General features: G+C 41.5%; 2 protein-coding genes across 5 annotated transcripts; one reads left to right on the forward strand and one right to left on the reverse strand.

Annotated features, from left to right (window-relative positions):
* Positions 1-1,531: 1,531 nt before the first annotated feature.
* On the reverse strand, positions 1,532-4,277 carry mis12 (MIS12 kinetochore complex component). Of its 3 annotated transcripts, none has more exons than XM_077713436.1 (4): positions 4,163-4,260; positions 3,407-4,052; positions 2,574-2,847; positions 1,532-2,321 (listed from the first exon to the last, which is right to left on the reverse strand). In XM_077713436.1, exons 3-4 carry the CDS (start codon positions 2,838-2,840, stop codon positions 2,043-2,045), a joined length of 546 nt encoding a protein of 181 aa, XP_077569562.1. In that variant the 5' UTR covers positions 2,841-2,847; positions 3,407-4,052; positions 4,163-4,260; the 3' UTR covers positions 1,532-2,042. The 3 variants fall into 3 exon arrangements, with proteins under 3 accessions (XP_077569562.1, XP_077569560.1, XP_077569561.1); XM_077713434.1 differs by having other exon boundaries at positions 2,574-3,274; positions 4,163-4,257; XM_077713435.1 differs by lacking the exon at positions 3,407-4,052 and having other exon boundaries at positions 4,163-4,277.
* Positions 3,471-8,666, forward strand: ppm1g (protein phosphatase, Mg2+/Mn2+ dependent, 1G). 2 transcript variants are annotated; one of them, XM_077713431.1, is made up of 14 exons: positions 3,471-3,615; positions 3,901-4,038; positions 4,609-4,678; positions 4,752-4,837; positions 4,915-5,077; positions 5,155-5,266; positions 5,385-5,590; positions 5,679-5,863; positions 5,944-6,066; positions 6,236-6,338; positions 6,414-6,545; positions 6,877-7,006; positions 7,110-7,209; positions 7,378-8,666. In XM_077713431.1, the coding sequence occupies exons 2-14, from the start codon at positions 3,928-3,930 to the stop codon at positions 7,612-7,614; spliced, it is 1,758 nt and encodes a 585-aa protein (XP_077569557.1). In that variant the 5' UTR covers positions 3,471-3,615; positions 3,901-3,927; the 3' UTR covers positions 7,615-8,666. The 2 variants fall into 2 exon arrangements, with proteins under 2 accessions (XP_077569557.1, XP_077569558.1); XM_077713432.1 differs by having other exon boundaries at positions 4,915-5,041.
* The last annotated feature ends 3,991 nt before the right edge of the window (positions 8,667-12,657 follow it).

Consider the following 12,657-nt stretch of genomic DNA (forward strand, 5'->3'; position numbering starts at 1 on the left):
ACGAGTCGGACTAGACCGCTTAGTTCCTCCCATATGTTATGCTCCCTCCCACCCAGCTCGCTACATAAGTGGCTACATTATTGTCTTAGTACTTGAGTATAGACTGTCAAGCATATGGGCATCGTTAAATGGAGACACAAACAATCTAGGGTTAGACTTGGTCTCCAAATGAATCTTGAATTTCAATTAATATATCTTCTTTAAATAATCTCCTCAAGACAGTAATTCTTTGTCGCTCGCTTCGTTGTAGTAGTTTTCTGTGACAACTGCACAAAAAAAGCTCACTAAAATATGTTCATCTTGGATAGGGCTACTTTGTTGCAGATGAAAACCATCAATACCTTTGGGACAAACTTCAGAAGAGGTTTCCTCTATCTGGATCCAACATGTGCGATGTCTAATCTCACAAATGTTCTTGGACGCACTTGATATTGCGTAGAAGCGTCGTCCCCGGAGACAGAGAGCTCTTTGAAATGAAAATGAAGACAAAACGCTACATTTGCGTCCTGTTTAACTTTCCAAAATCCCAATTAAATTCTCCTGATATTTTAGTCCATGCAGCACATCAGTCTTATTCCCATTTGTCATATCAGCCTCCCTAAATTCATGGATTACATCTTGACCATCTGCATTATCCTTTTCTTTCAAAGGTATCCTACTCAATGAGACCATTCATGATGTCCCAACTAACTAGACACCACAGTCAAACAATTTAAAAAAAAAACACCACAACAGCTGATGCGAACAAATCCCCTTGTTTGCGACAGTGCCGCAAGGGAACAGTTGCCCCTCAGACTAAGAAAGTAAATTGGCTTGGACAGGTCGGTTCTTTTGAAAGAAGAGGTGTGGTCGTGATGGAGTAAAGTGTGCACTGGGATGTTTCTGTGATTAGACGCTTGCATCCGTGTGTACACTCTTTGTCTTCATCTTTGTAGTGTGCATGTGTGGGAATGGACTTAAGGTCTGACTCCTTGATTAATGGCCAGTGTGTGTATGTGTGAAAATCCTCCGGGTCCTGTTTCCATGCTAATGGGTCGCAGCAGATGGGAGAGAGGAGGCTGCCCCAACAATGAACAAACACTCCGGCAGCCTTAGTACAGACGCTCCTGTAGGATGATTACAGGACACAGAGCCTGAACATTCTCAACTAGATTTGATGTCTATGTTGAGATGCCAGGAAACTAATTTCACACTGCAGAAAGCAAAAGTTTAAAAAATGATCAGGTTGCCAGTAAATCACTGTAACAAAAAAATGGGACAACTGTCAAAGGTTCTTGGTCAAATAACAATAAACTATATACTCTACTACTACCTACTTCAACAGCAATCAATATATGTCTAGGATCTCCTGTGTGTGAATGTTTCAATAGGTTAGGAACCAACCCTCTCACTAAGCACAAATAACACCCTGATAACATGGTACTGATTAGGACAGTGTCTCTGTGTGTCTGGAGGCGGGACTCTATACGTGTTTGTGTGTGTGGTGTATCAATAAGTATGCATGTGCAAGGGAGTCTAATGGAACTGAAAATTGAATTGAAAGCTTTATTGTCATTGTACTTACACTCACATTGTTTATACAACGAGATGCATTCCAGGTACAGCCTAGCCGAAAAGTTATGACTCACAGCATCGCTGTGGTGTGCCAATGCACTCAGCTCTCTCATCTACCGGTTCCACATTTTAGCTTACATGTTAGCGGAGAACAATATCCAACCATCAAAGAGCCATGTGTGGCCTGTGAGCCAAATGTTACCGACCCCCGGTATATCCCAAAATTCACAGATCCGAGAGCATAATCCTCCCGGAGCCTACCTGTGGTGCTCATACAACACTTAGGAATTCACTGTATCGTTCTAGAAAATTTCTAGCCAGCAATTCTCCTGAATGGTTTCCATTTGATGCTAGTCATGCTTAAAGAAGTTATAGGACTGCGATTTTGGATACCTGAAATGTCATAAAGGAAAAGTTAGAACACACCAAGTATGAAACAAATGTAAAAAGGGTCCAATAAGACCTAAGTGACATGAAGTGAAATGAGTTCAGTCAGAACTAGGTGCTTTGTTGGACGCCTCCAAAATGGCTTTCTGCAATTTCTCTACAGATGCTAGCATCAGTTGGGCATTTTCCTTGGCACTTTCAACTCCCCCCGTGAGACCTGAGGTAACCTGGAGCTGTGTGATCCAGGCCAGGAAGTCGTCCAGCTGCTTTTGTACTGCCTCTTGCTCCTCAAGCTCGGACTGCAGTGCATGGCGAGCACACAACTCCGCCTCATAAGATTTGCGGAGTTCTGGCAAGGACGACTCCAGACGGAGCATCTCCTTGACATTGAAAAGAGAAAAAAAGTGAGCACTTTAAAATTCAAAGAGAGAAACATAATAAAATCCATAACGTTCGAATGTAGGGCAGAGAAAGACAACCAGAAAATAACAAAAACTTTTGTTTTTTTACCCAATTATTTGCAACAAAACTTGGTATAGGCCAAAGTTATTGGGTGGTCAGTCTCTGTACTGTCAATAGCAAAATAAAAAGGAACAGGCAGCGAAGGGCCATCCATTTGACGTTGAACACACCTGTGTGTTTGGGGGATAGCTCTTATGACGCTCATCCTCCTTCAAAAGGACATTGGGCGGAATGGAAAAACAGTGGCCGACGAGCAACGCATCCATCCGCTCCGACACCTTCTTGAATCGCTCCCTGACAAACGTTTCCAGTCTGCGGCTGCACTCCCTGGCCTGAGATCGAAGCCGCTCTTCTTTGCTCGAGTCCGACTTGCCTTTCAACAGTTGCCGTACGCTCACTTGCTCCGCGACGCTCAGAGTGTCGCACAGGGAGTCCATGAAGACACTAGAAAGACGAAATAGAAATGTCTGCGGCGTGTAGCCGAAAAACTGCGTCTCGTATAATTCCAACGTTGATTCGGGGAAAACGTCCGCGTCTGCTGAGACATCTTTGAATTCCATTTTGTTTGGGCTTTTGGCGCTTCGTGTTAGTATTTTCTTCTTCTGGCCGCCTACAATGTAAGCGAGGGCATATATTTCTTACTCTACTGCCACCCAGCGACGGGGAGTGACATAGTAACTTAGCACGCTGGATGCGCTGGTTCTCGAACTTTTCTTTCCAGGCAAATACTCCATAGCTTAGTGTCCAGTCAGCCTAAGTTGAACCCAAGACCCCAGAGCTGTGAGGCCGACGCGCTAACTAACCACTCGCTCCATCGGGCCAGCCTGCATCGTTATTGATTATTCACTTGTGCACTTCATGGGCTTTAAATCTATAATAAAAGCATTCAATTCAATTATTATGTGTCCACTTTATGGTGAAGCTTTACATCTCATTGTATGTACTTGTATAATGACAATATAAAGACATGCAATTCAATTCACTTTTTCTTTCGGTCACTTACAGTCCATTGCCTCCTAGCGGCGAACTGGGGAAAATGCCTGACGGATGACGTAGACGTCATATACGCCCCCTGTTTGCCGGGAAAAAAAGGGACATGCGCGGTGTCACTTCCTACACAGTCTTTTCCTCGGTTTCTCGCTTCAATAGCGGCTTTTTTGCTTTCACACGTGTATTCTTTCCTATGTGAATCTCCCTCTCCCGAATCCGTGTGTAAGCTCACCCCGTTGCCCGAATGATATGCGTGATTTATAATGTCATCGTCAGTTCTATCGTGGTTACTGCGTGTAGCTGTTTGTATGACGAGGGGCAAAGATTGCGCCGTGCAAGTTTAGCCGGCTCTCGTCGGCTAGCCGACGAGCATCCACTTTTTGTTGTGTGTTGCTAACGCTAGCTAGCTAGCAACCAACCGTAAAACGACCATGAGTTAATTCGTTGAGTTTTTTTTTCCCCTGCGAAGGTGGATGAAATGTTTATTGGGTGCTGTCCTCTCTCCAGGTGTGAAGCCAGAGAAAAGCGGCAAGCATGGGGGCTTATCTGTCGCAGCCGAACACGACCAAGACCTCTTGTGATGGCGGCAACGGCACCATGAGCTACGGCTTCTCTGCTATGCAGGGCTGGCGACTTTCCATGGAGGTGAGCAACCTTGGCTGTAGCACCACAAATTTGGCTTTATAATTCCATTAATAGAATAGTTTACGTTTTTTGTAACTTACACTGTGATTGCAACTTATTGAAACATTTTTTCCAATATATTTACCTTATTGTAAAGGAGAGGCACGTTCAAAAAGATGACGCATTCACCATTCAAACTTTTTAAGCCGATAGTCAACGGATTGTATGTAATCACGGGATCATTATAGTACTTCCGGGGCAGAGGTTAGGTGCTATGGATGGATCTTTTTTTTTGTTGCATAGAATTCCAAGTAATTCTCTGTCACATGTTTTTGCGGATTTGCTGAAGCCGAGTTGTAATCTGATACGTTTGTGATGGGAGTGCACATCCAAATGTTTACAACTCAGTCAAAGCAAGATTGCAAAACTAAAAAAAAAATGGTTGTATGGACAGGTTTTAATTCTGCAAAATTTCTTTCAGTAATGTAAAAAAAATATCAGCAGTCCAGAGGGCCGTCTATTTTATGTTATATTAATTAATTTACTTGGCTTTTGCACTATCATTAATTGTTTTTGGTTTGTGCATAACAGGATGCTCACAATTGCATCCCAGAGTTTGACGAGGAGACTGCCATGTTTTCTGTGTATGATGGACATGGAGGTAAGTGCTGTGTTTGTTTACTTTTGTCCTTCTCCTATGACCATACATGGTATTTTATGACTTTCTATTTTAGGAGAGGAGGTGGCTCTTTACTGTTCAAAGTATCTTCCTGATATCATCAAGGAGCAGAAGACCTATAAAGATGGCAAACTACAGAAGGTTAGGCTTCTTTCAATGACAGACTGTGTTTTTCAAATTAAATTAAATTCACCGACCAGTGTCTGTGTTCTTGTCAGGCACTGGAAGATGCCTTCCTGGCCATCGACAGCAGAATCACCACAGAGGATGTCATCAAGGAGCTGGTGCAGATTGCCGGCCGTCCCATTGAGGAACCGCCCACTAAAGTGGCAGATGAGGACGACGGTGAGTGCAGGCCCGAAAACTGCTGTCCTGTTAGCGGTTAGTCAGTTTCCCTGTTACTTTGCAACTAGCCTGTTAAAAGACAATTTCATTTGATGTTTTTCCTCCCTGCCCAGTGGATACAGAAGAGGCAGCTTTGCTCCACGAGGAGGCCACAATGACCATTGAGGAGTTGCTTGTGCGCTATGGACAGAACAAGAACAGTAGCAAGCAATCTGTTGCTAGCAGGTCAGTTCCACGTGACATAACACTCCTTTACCTCATTGGCTGCCAATGATGGTGAATGAAAATTTGTTCCGTCATATATAAATTGGCACTGAAATATAATCTTTGCTTTTGTTTCCAGTACAATTTCTAAGAAGGCATCGGGCAAGTCTCAGGAGCCCTCTTCGCACAAAGGGAAAGACGAGGAAGGCCCCAAGAAGGAGGAAGCTGTGAATGGGGAGACAGAAGAAGAGAGTAACGGTACGGAGACGGATGGCGATGGCGTGTCTTGCGGGTCCAAGGCGCGGGCATGCCGTAGAAAGATCGGCGACGAAGGCTGTGGGGCAGGTAGGACGGGCTCCTGCGGCTTCGTCTGGGCCTCGTTTCAATTCAGGATAGTATACATACCTTTTTGTCCCCGTATTAATGTCCACAGTGGCGGACTGCGGCAGCTCTGGAAGTTCCAATGGAGAAGAAAAGGCCGCTAAAGCGGAGGTAGACGCTGGCCCATCGTGTTCGTCGTCATCAGCCACCGAAGGTGATTCCAAGTCCAGATTCTTCGATGACAGTGAGGAGTCTGAAGGAGAGGGAGAAGATGAGGAAGAAGGCAGTGAAGAAGAGGTGAGGGGGGAAAAAAGGTCCTATATTTTGGGTTAGCTGAGAGAAAAGAAGCGCATGTTTAGGCTCTTGTTGTCATTCAGGATGGCAGTGAGGAGGGGGAGGCTGACAGCAGTGAGCTGGAAGAAGACACTGAAGAAGGGGAGGAAGACTCAGATGAAGATGAGGAAGAAATGAGTTTACCTGGAATGGATGGAAAGGAGGAGGTGAGTGCGTTCCTTGGAGGGTATTCAGGTTTTAAAGCAAATTGAACAATGTACCATATTGATGGTCAAGTGTTTAAGCCTTGATTGACCTTTTTAGAGCAGTAAGCACTTTTTATAATGTTCATGAGCTTGGTGTTAATCAAGTGTGATTTGGCGTTTGTAATTCCAGCCGGGCTCAGACAGCGGCACCACTGCTGTTGTAGCGCTAATCCGAGGAAAGCAGCTGATTGTGGCCAATGCTGGGGATTCTCGTTGCGTAGTCTCAGAGCGAGGTAGGAATCTCTTGTAGCTTTATTGTTTTTAAATACCAGGACTTGTTTTTAAGTTGGCTCCTGGTTTTGCTTCAGGCAAAGCTGTCGACATGTCCTATGACCACAAACCTGAGGACGAGCTGGAGCTGTCACGTATTAAAAAGGCTGGGGGGAAAGTGACTATGGATGGACGGGTCAATGGTGGGCTGAACCTTTCCAGAGCCATTGGTATGTATTCAAATGGGTAACAAACACCTAAGTGCACAATGGGGATGTCAATAAAAAAATGAAAAATGTGGTTAAATATTTGCCAACTTTTACTGCACTTACGATAAGATAAGCTCTCTATTAGAATGTGATCAGATGAATCTATTACTGAAATTGCTTTTTTTGTCCAGTTTATTGGTGTTTAATGAGAAGTAATTTTTCCCACCAAATTTGATGTTAGTGCCTTCCATAATCTAAAAAAAAGTCTAAAACTAAATATGGTCACTTGCTGCAAAAATCCTATAAAATACATTCTCAAGAATTTGATCAATAGATTATATCTTACTCTCAGGTGATCATTTCTATAAGAGGAACAAGGTTCTTCCCCCAGAGGAGCAGATGATTTCGTCCATGCCTGATGTGAAGGTTCTGACGCTCAACGATGACCACGACTTTATGGTCATCGCCTGCGACGGCATCTGGTGAGAAACTTTTCATAAAATGATCTCTCCCAATTGTTACTTGACATTTCTGAGGTCGTTTCTTACCCTCGTCGCTAAGCCTCGTTCGTTTTTGCGTGTGCAGGAATGTATTGAGCAGTCAGGAGGTGATCGACTTCTTCAGCGAGAGGATCAAACCCGACCAGGGCGGTGTGACCAGACCCCTTTCGTCCATTGTGGAGGAGGTGACTTCAACACCTGAGCACGTCACATAATACAAACAACCAGTCACACGCACATACATACCTAGGGACAATTTGAAGTTGTAGTCTGCCATGTTTTGTTGTAGCCCCGGCTCCAATTGTGAATTCTAAATGAAATGCTATGTTACGTTATTTGTTTCCCTTTCCCAGCTTTTGGACCATTGTTTGGCCCCAGACACTTCGGGAGATGGGACAGGATGCGACAACATGACCTGCATGGTCATCACCTTCCGACCACATGCCTGCCAAGGTCAGACCCTGTCAGACGACACTAAGAAGAGGAAGCACGAGGATGAGGAGGAGGTGGAGAGGAAGGCGCCGAACGCCTCAGCCGAGCCAGAGAAGAACGGGAACGACAGCAAAAAGCCCAGAAGTGACCAAAGCTAAAGGGGAACTTTGGGGTTGCACAGCAGCCAGCCAGTCAGCAGAAATGAAGTCCCGATCTCGCACAACACTCTGAACTGAACTTCACCTGGAAACAGATTTCCCTTTTGTTTTTAGATGAAGCTTCAAACTCACTTATTTTTCTGTCCTTCACTCCCAATGGATAGAATCCACCACACATTTGGTACCTAGAGCAGCTTGTCTTTTATCCAAGCTACTTTTGTCATGTGCTTTTGGCTAATTCGACTTCTATGAGTGTTCCATTTTCTCAACCTGGCTTTTCCACATTTAAAGTTTCTCTTCACAAGTTCAAAAGCGTCAAAACTCCCATTGTTGTTTACAATGCGCCCAATGCCTCTGCCAAGTGCCATAAAAAGTTGTGATTTGTACATCTTTTGACTGTCAAGAAACAGCGCTGAGATCATGCTTGTTCTTTCTTACAGGCAGAGATGAGACTTAAGTGCATTGAAAGAATTGCTTCAATATGTCAACTTAGTTTGCCACGCCCTCCTTTCATGGCTTTATTTCTGTCTTTAATGTTCGAATGTCTAAGGCAGATTAATTGCCAGAGTTTCTGAAAGTGAGAAAGTATTTTTTATCTCCCAAAACCTTTTGACATCCATCCAGAGACATTTATTACAACTAATTGTTTCCCAGTATATATTTTTTTAGATTAGGATTCGTTTCATGAAAACAGTTTGAACTCGAATAGTGGTATTTCTTTCTAGATCTTTATGATCGTTGGATATGAGGCACCTTTTTTTCCCTTTTCTTTTTTTGTTTGAGTTGTACAATTGGAATTCTAGAGTATAAACATCTTGACTCTTTGAACCACACACCCTCACTGTATAAATCATTTTGGTAATAAGTTTGGCTTTCCTCACAAGCTTATATGTCCTCTTGTACATAGTCCCCCTAGTCCACCCTTCTAGGCCTTGTATGTGAAAAAAAAGTTTTTTTTCCTTGTTATTGTAAGTCAGTGTAACATTGGTGTATTCTCTTTTGACACCGGTATGTAAGTACATTCAAATAAAAACATTTTTTAAATAAGCAAATCTCTATTTGGCATTTATAACTGTTTTAAACTTGTTTATTTACAAAAGTATGCTCTCTGCTCAAGATGGTAATCAAATCTTATGATACATTTTAACCCCAAAAAAAATCAAAGTATTTTTTTTATAATTCTATTTTTAAAAGTTCAGCTTTCATTGATTATAGAATCACATGATTCCAAATGCTCGTTCATACCAGTGCTACAATTGGGAATTAAATAGACTAATTTGATTGTATTATGTCAAATTAAAGGTTAGTGCTTCAAAGATTGGTTTGATAAAAGTTGTGTTAAAATTGTTTATTTTGCCTGCAGAGGGCAGCAAAAAAGGTTTTGGTGAAAAGGTAGACTGGCCCTCTGAAGAGGGGCCAACCTCAACATAAAACTGAACAACACCATTTTAATGTGCAAAAACTTGGTGTTATTAATTCATTTAGCAATGAAGTATTTTGATTTAATGTTATTTGAATTATCGTCAAATATTACAAAACTAATATCCATCTATATATATATACTATATATACACGTATATTGACACATACATACATATACGCACATACATACATATATACACATATATACGCACATACATATATATATACGCACATATATTTACACATACATACATATATACGCACATATATTTACGCATACATACATATATACGCACATATATTTACACATACACATATTTCAGCACACTAATCTTTGCAAGAACCACTCTTGTTTTGTGAACAATAGAAAGCTTGAGAGGAAACCTACTGTCCTTGGAAACACAATACGTCAGCACGGACAATCGCACACACACACACACACACACACACACACACGCGCACGCGCACATACACACATACACACATACACACACACACATACACACATACACATTCACACACACACACACACTCACACACGCCTACTTCCCCTTGTTTTAAACAGGCAGGATGTTTTCTGTCCTCAGTGTGTAGATTAGCAGTTTGAGTGGTGGATCCGTTGACAGTCTTTGTTCATTGATACTAAACTGCGTGAACGGCGTTGAAACTTAGTGTGAATGCTGGCTAGCTGGTTACTTATCCATCAATCCATTTTCTATGCCGCATCACATCAATTGAGTCACACCATAGCTGGATGATCATTTGTGGGGAAAATATGCATATTCCACACAAGAAGATCTGATATTCTGACCACCGTGCTGTTATAATACACACAGTCCAAAATAAATTTGAACTGTAGCGCCTTCCAAATGTAATTTAAACCACAAAAATGTTGATGTACTCAGCATAATTCATTCACACAAGGCTATAAAAATGCCCGACAAATGGAGTTCAATGCCGATTTTTTCCATTCGTGTGTGTGTACGCGTGCGCACAGTCCAATTTAGCATGGAATAGACCACAATAGCAGGTTATAGCTAGACTGTGGGAGCATTCGTCAAAATTCCAAGTCTTTTTTTGGTTACCGGTCTCGTTTGACAAACCCTGTCGGCCTTGCTGCCCTCACTTTGTATAGTACACCTCAGATCACACACATACAGACACACACTCACATTCCAGCAGTCAGAGACCTGCAGTCTAAACACCAACTGTGAACAAAAATAGTTGACTTACCATATTGTGTTTTTCAAACGTACACTGATCTGCATTCCTGCTATGTTATACTATATATCCATATAATTATGCAAACAATCTTTAAAACAAAACAACAACACATAGTTCTTGACTGTAAACTAATACTAAATTGACCTTTGTACCAACTCACCCCAAAAAATTGCAACCCTGGATGTTCTCTTTAGGAAAGATTATTTTCAACGTCCAAAAACAAAGTTTTTTTTTTTGCATATATGTTATTTTTTAGTCAATTTCAGGCCATCTTTTTGGTGAAATTTCATAAGTAGCTTTTTTTTTATATGAAAGTTGCTATGTATCATGGACAGAAATAACATTGTTTAAGTATAGATTGATGTGAGGTGCCATTTATGTCACGTTTACCTTCTTTAAATAGCTAGGTAAAACATGCTTAAACATGTTCTCTAAACATACATAGAAACATGCCAAAGTCAGCTGTTACTGGCAGGATGTGGCAACATATCACGTCAAGACCTAAACTAAAGTATATTTTTTATGCATGTATGAACCGATTGGTGTGTTGTATTCCTTCATCTTCCATACCTTCCAGAGTTTCCAAAGCCTATTCGAGCACCATCAGCAGGAATCAAACCCACAACAGCCCACACATAAGTCAGGCGAATGAACCTCTACACCAGCACCTATCCAGTCTGTCTTCCATATCTCTCTCTCCTTTAGCACACCTGAATCAAATGATCAACTCATCAACTGTCCAGCATCTGGATACCAATCCCGATGATTTGATTCAGGTGTATTGGTGGATTGAGACATGGAAAAACTGGATAGGGTCTCTTAAAGACTGGAACTGGGCTTCCCATGACTATGTCTTTCATTCACTGAAAACACAGGAAAATGGCCTCTCTTTCCTTTTTCCTTCCCACTTCCTTTCTTCTTCACTTTTTTTTTAAACACAAACTTATCCTCTGGTGTTTTCAATCCTTAGTGAGGCCTTTGTCAGCTCTCATTGTGTCATTTCCTCTCATTCTTTTGTACTGATGAGTCATATGTTTGCCCACTGGTAAATTTTGTCTCTTTGCATAGGGTAAATAAATGTTGCGAATTGACTGGGGACACAATGTTTCAGAAGTGGGAAATAAAACTTTACATTTACTCCATTACAGCTACTTGGTAGTGTCATTTTCCTCAAACAGTACAAAACCAAACAAATGTTGCTGTCACCTTTAAGTTAAATAGGCAAAATGACATGTGCAGGTAGAAATGCAAACATACACTTGCTTTATTCACACTCAGACATAACAAGCGCTTGTTTGATATTTTGATGCAAGATTATATCATTCTACTTTTTTTCCCCACTCTCTAGGTCTCTCCTGCTTATTGTAAAACATCTACAGTCGACTATGTCTCTCTTACACTAACACAAATTGGATCTTTACCTTATGAATTAGAAGCCATTAGCAAAAATGTTTTATCTTTGCATGGAAGACCCAAAAAGTGTTTTTTTTATTGTTAAAAGAAAACAAATCTGGACTGTTTAAAAGCATGATGAAATGAAATTTGCCACATGAGAGGATGTATTTCATTACAAGACAAGAACATTTAATTGAAACAATTTCTGTGCCTTTCCACATTTGATTATTTCCACATGATGCTGTCACGGCCTTTTCTCTGCCTTTATCTCGTATATTTAGTTAGTCACGATGCAGATTTGAAGGCTTAAAAAAGGCATTCTTTTTTCCTGATAAGTACATGCTCAGACTTGGATGACTCAATCTAGCATGGAACAATGAGAACGTTAGCTTCAAGTTAAAAAGGCGGTTCTGATTAGTGCTAAATCACTTAAAACTGGGATGAATTTAAAACAAGGTCACCAGGGCGATATAACATGGGTAACATTTAACATTCATGCTAACTTTAACAGTTAAAGTATTCACATTTGTCAATTTTACACTCCCGAGGTCCATTTTTGTTATTTTTTCATAAGAAAACTCTGTGAAAATGCAACCTGTGAAAGTTTCCAGGTGTTCATTTGTCTTGTGCTAGGGTCACAGAGGGCGCTAGAGCCTATCCCAGTTGACTACCATGCATGTTTTTGGAATGTGGGGGAAACGGGAGTACCTGGAGAAAACCCACACAGGTCCAGGGAAAACACACAAACTCCACACAGGTGGACTGAACTGGATTTGAACCCAGAACTCCAAAGCTGTGAGGCTGACACACTAACCACTCAAAACACCGAGCTGCCTTCGCTTTTCTTCATAAATATGAAAAGGAAATGGTGCAGGCAGTCCTGTGTCATTGCTGTCGATTGTTAATCGAGTTGCTAATTCCTCTAGACATTGTTACCTCATGTCCAACAAACCATCCACTGTGAACGTGGTCGTTTCCACACAGAGGAACATTAAGATGAGT

The sequence above is a fragment of the Stigmatopora nigra genome, chromosome 3, assembly GCF_051989575.1.
Source record: "Stigmatopora nigra isolate UIUO_SnigA chromosome 3, RoL_Snig_1.1, whole genome shotgun sequence".
NCBI lineage: Eukaryota > Metazoa > Chordata > Actinopteri > Syngnathiformes > Syngnathidae > Stigmatopora > Stigmatopora nigra.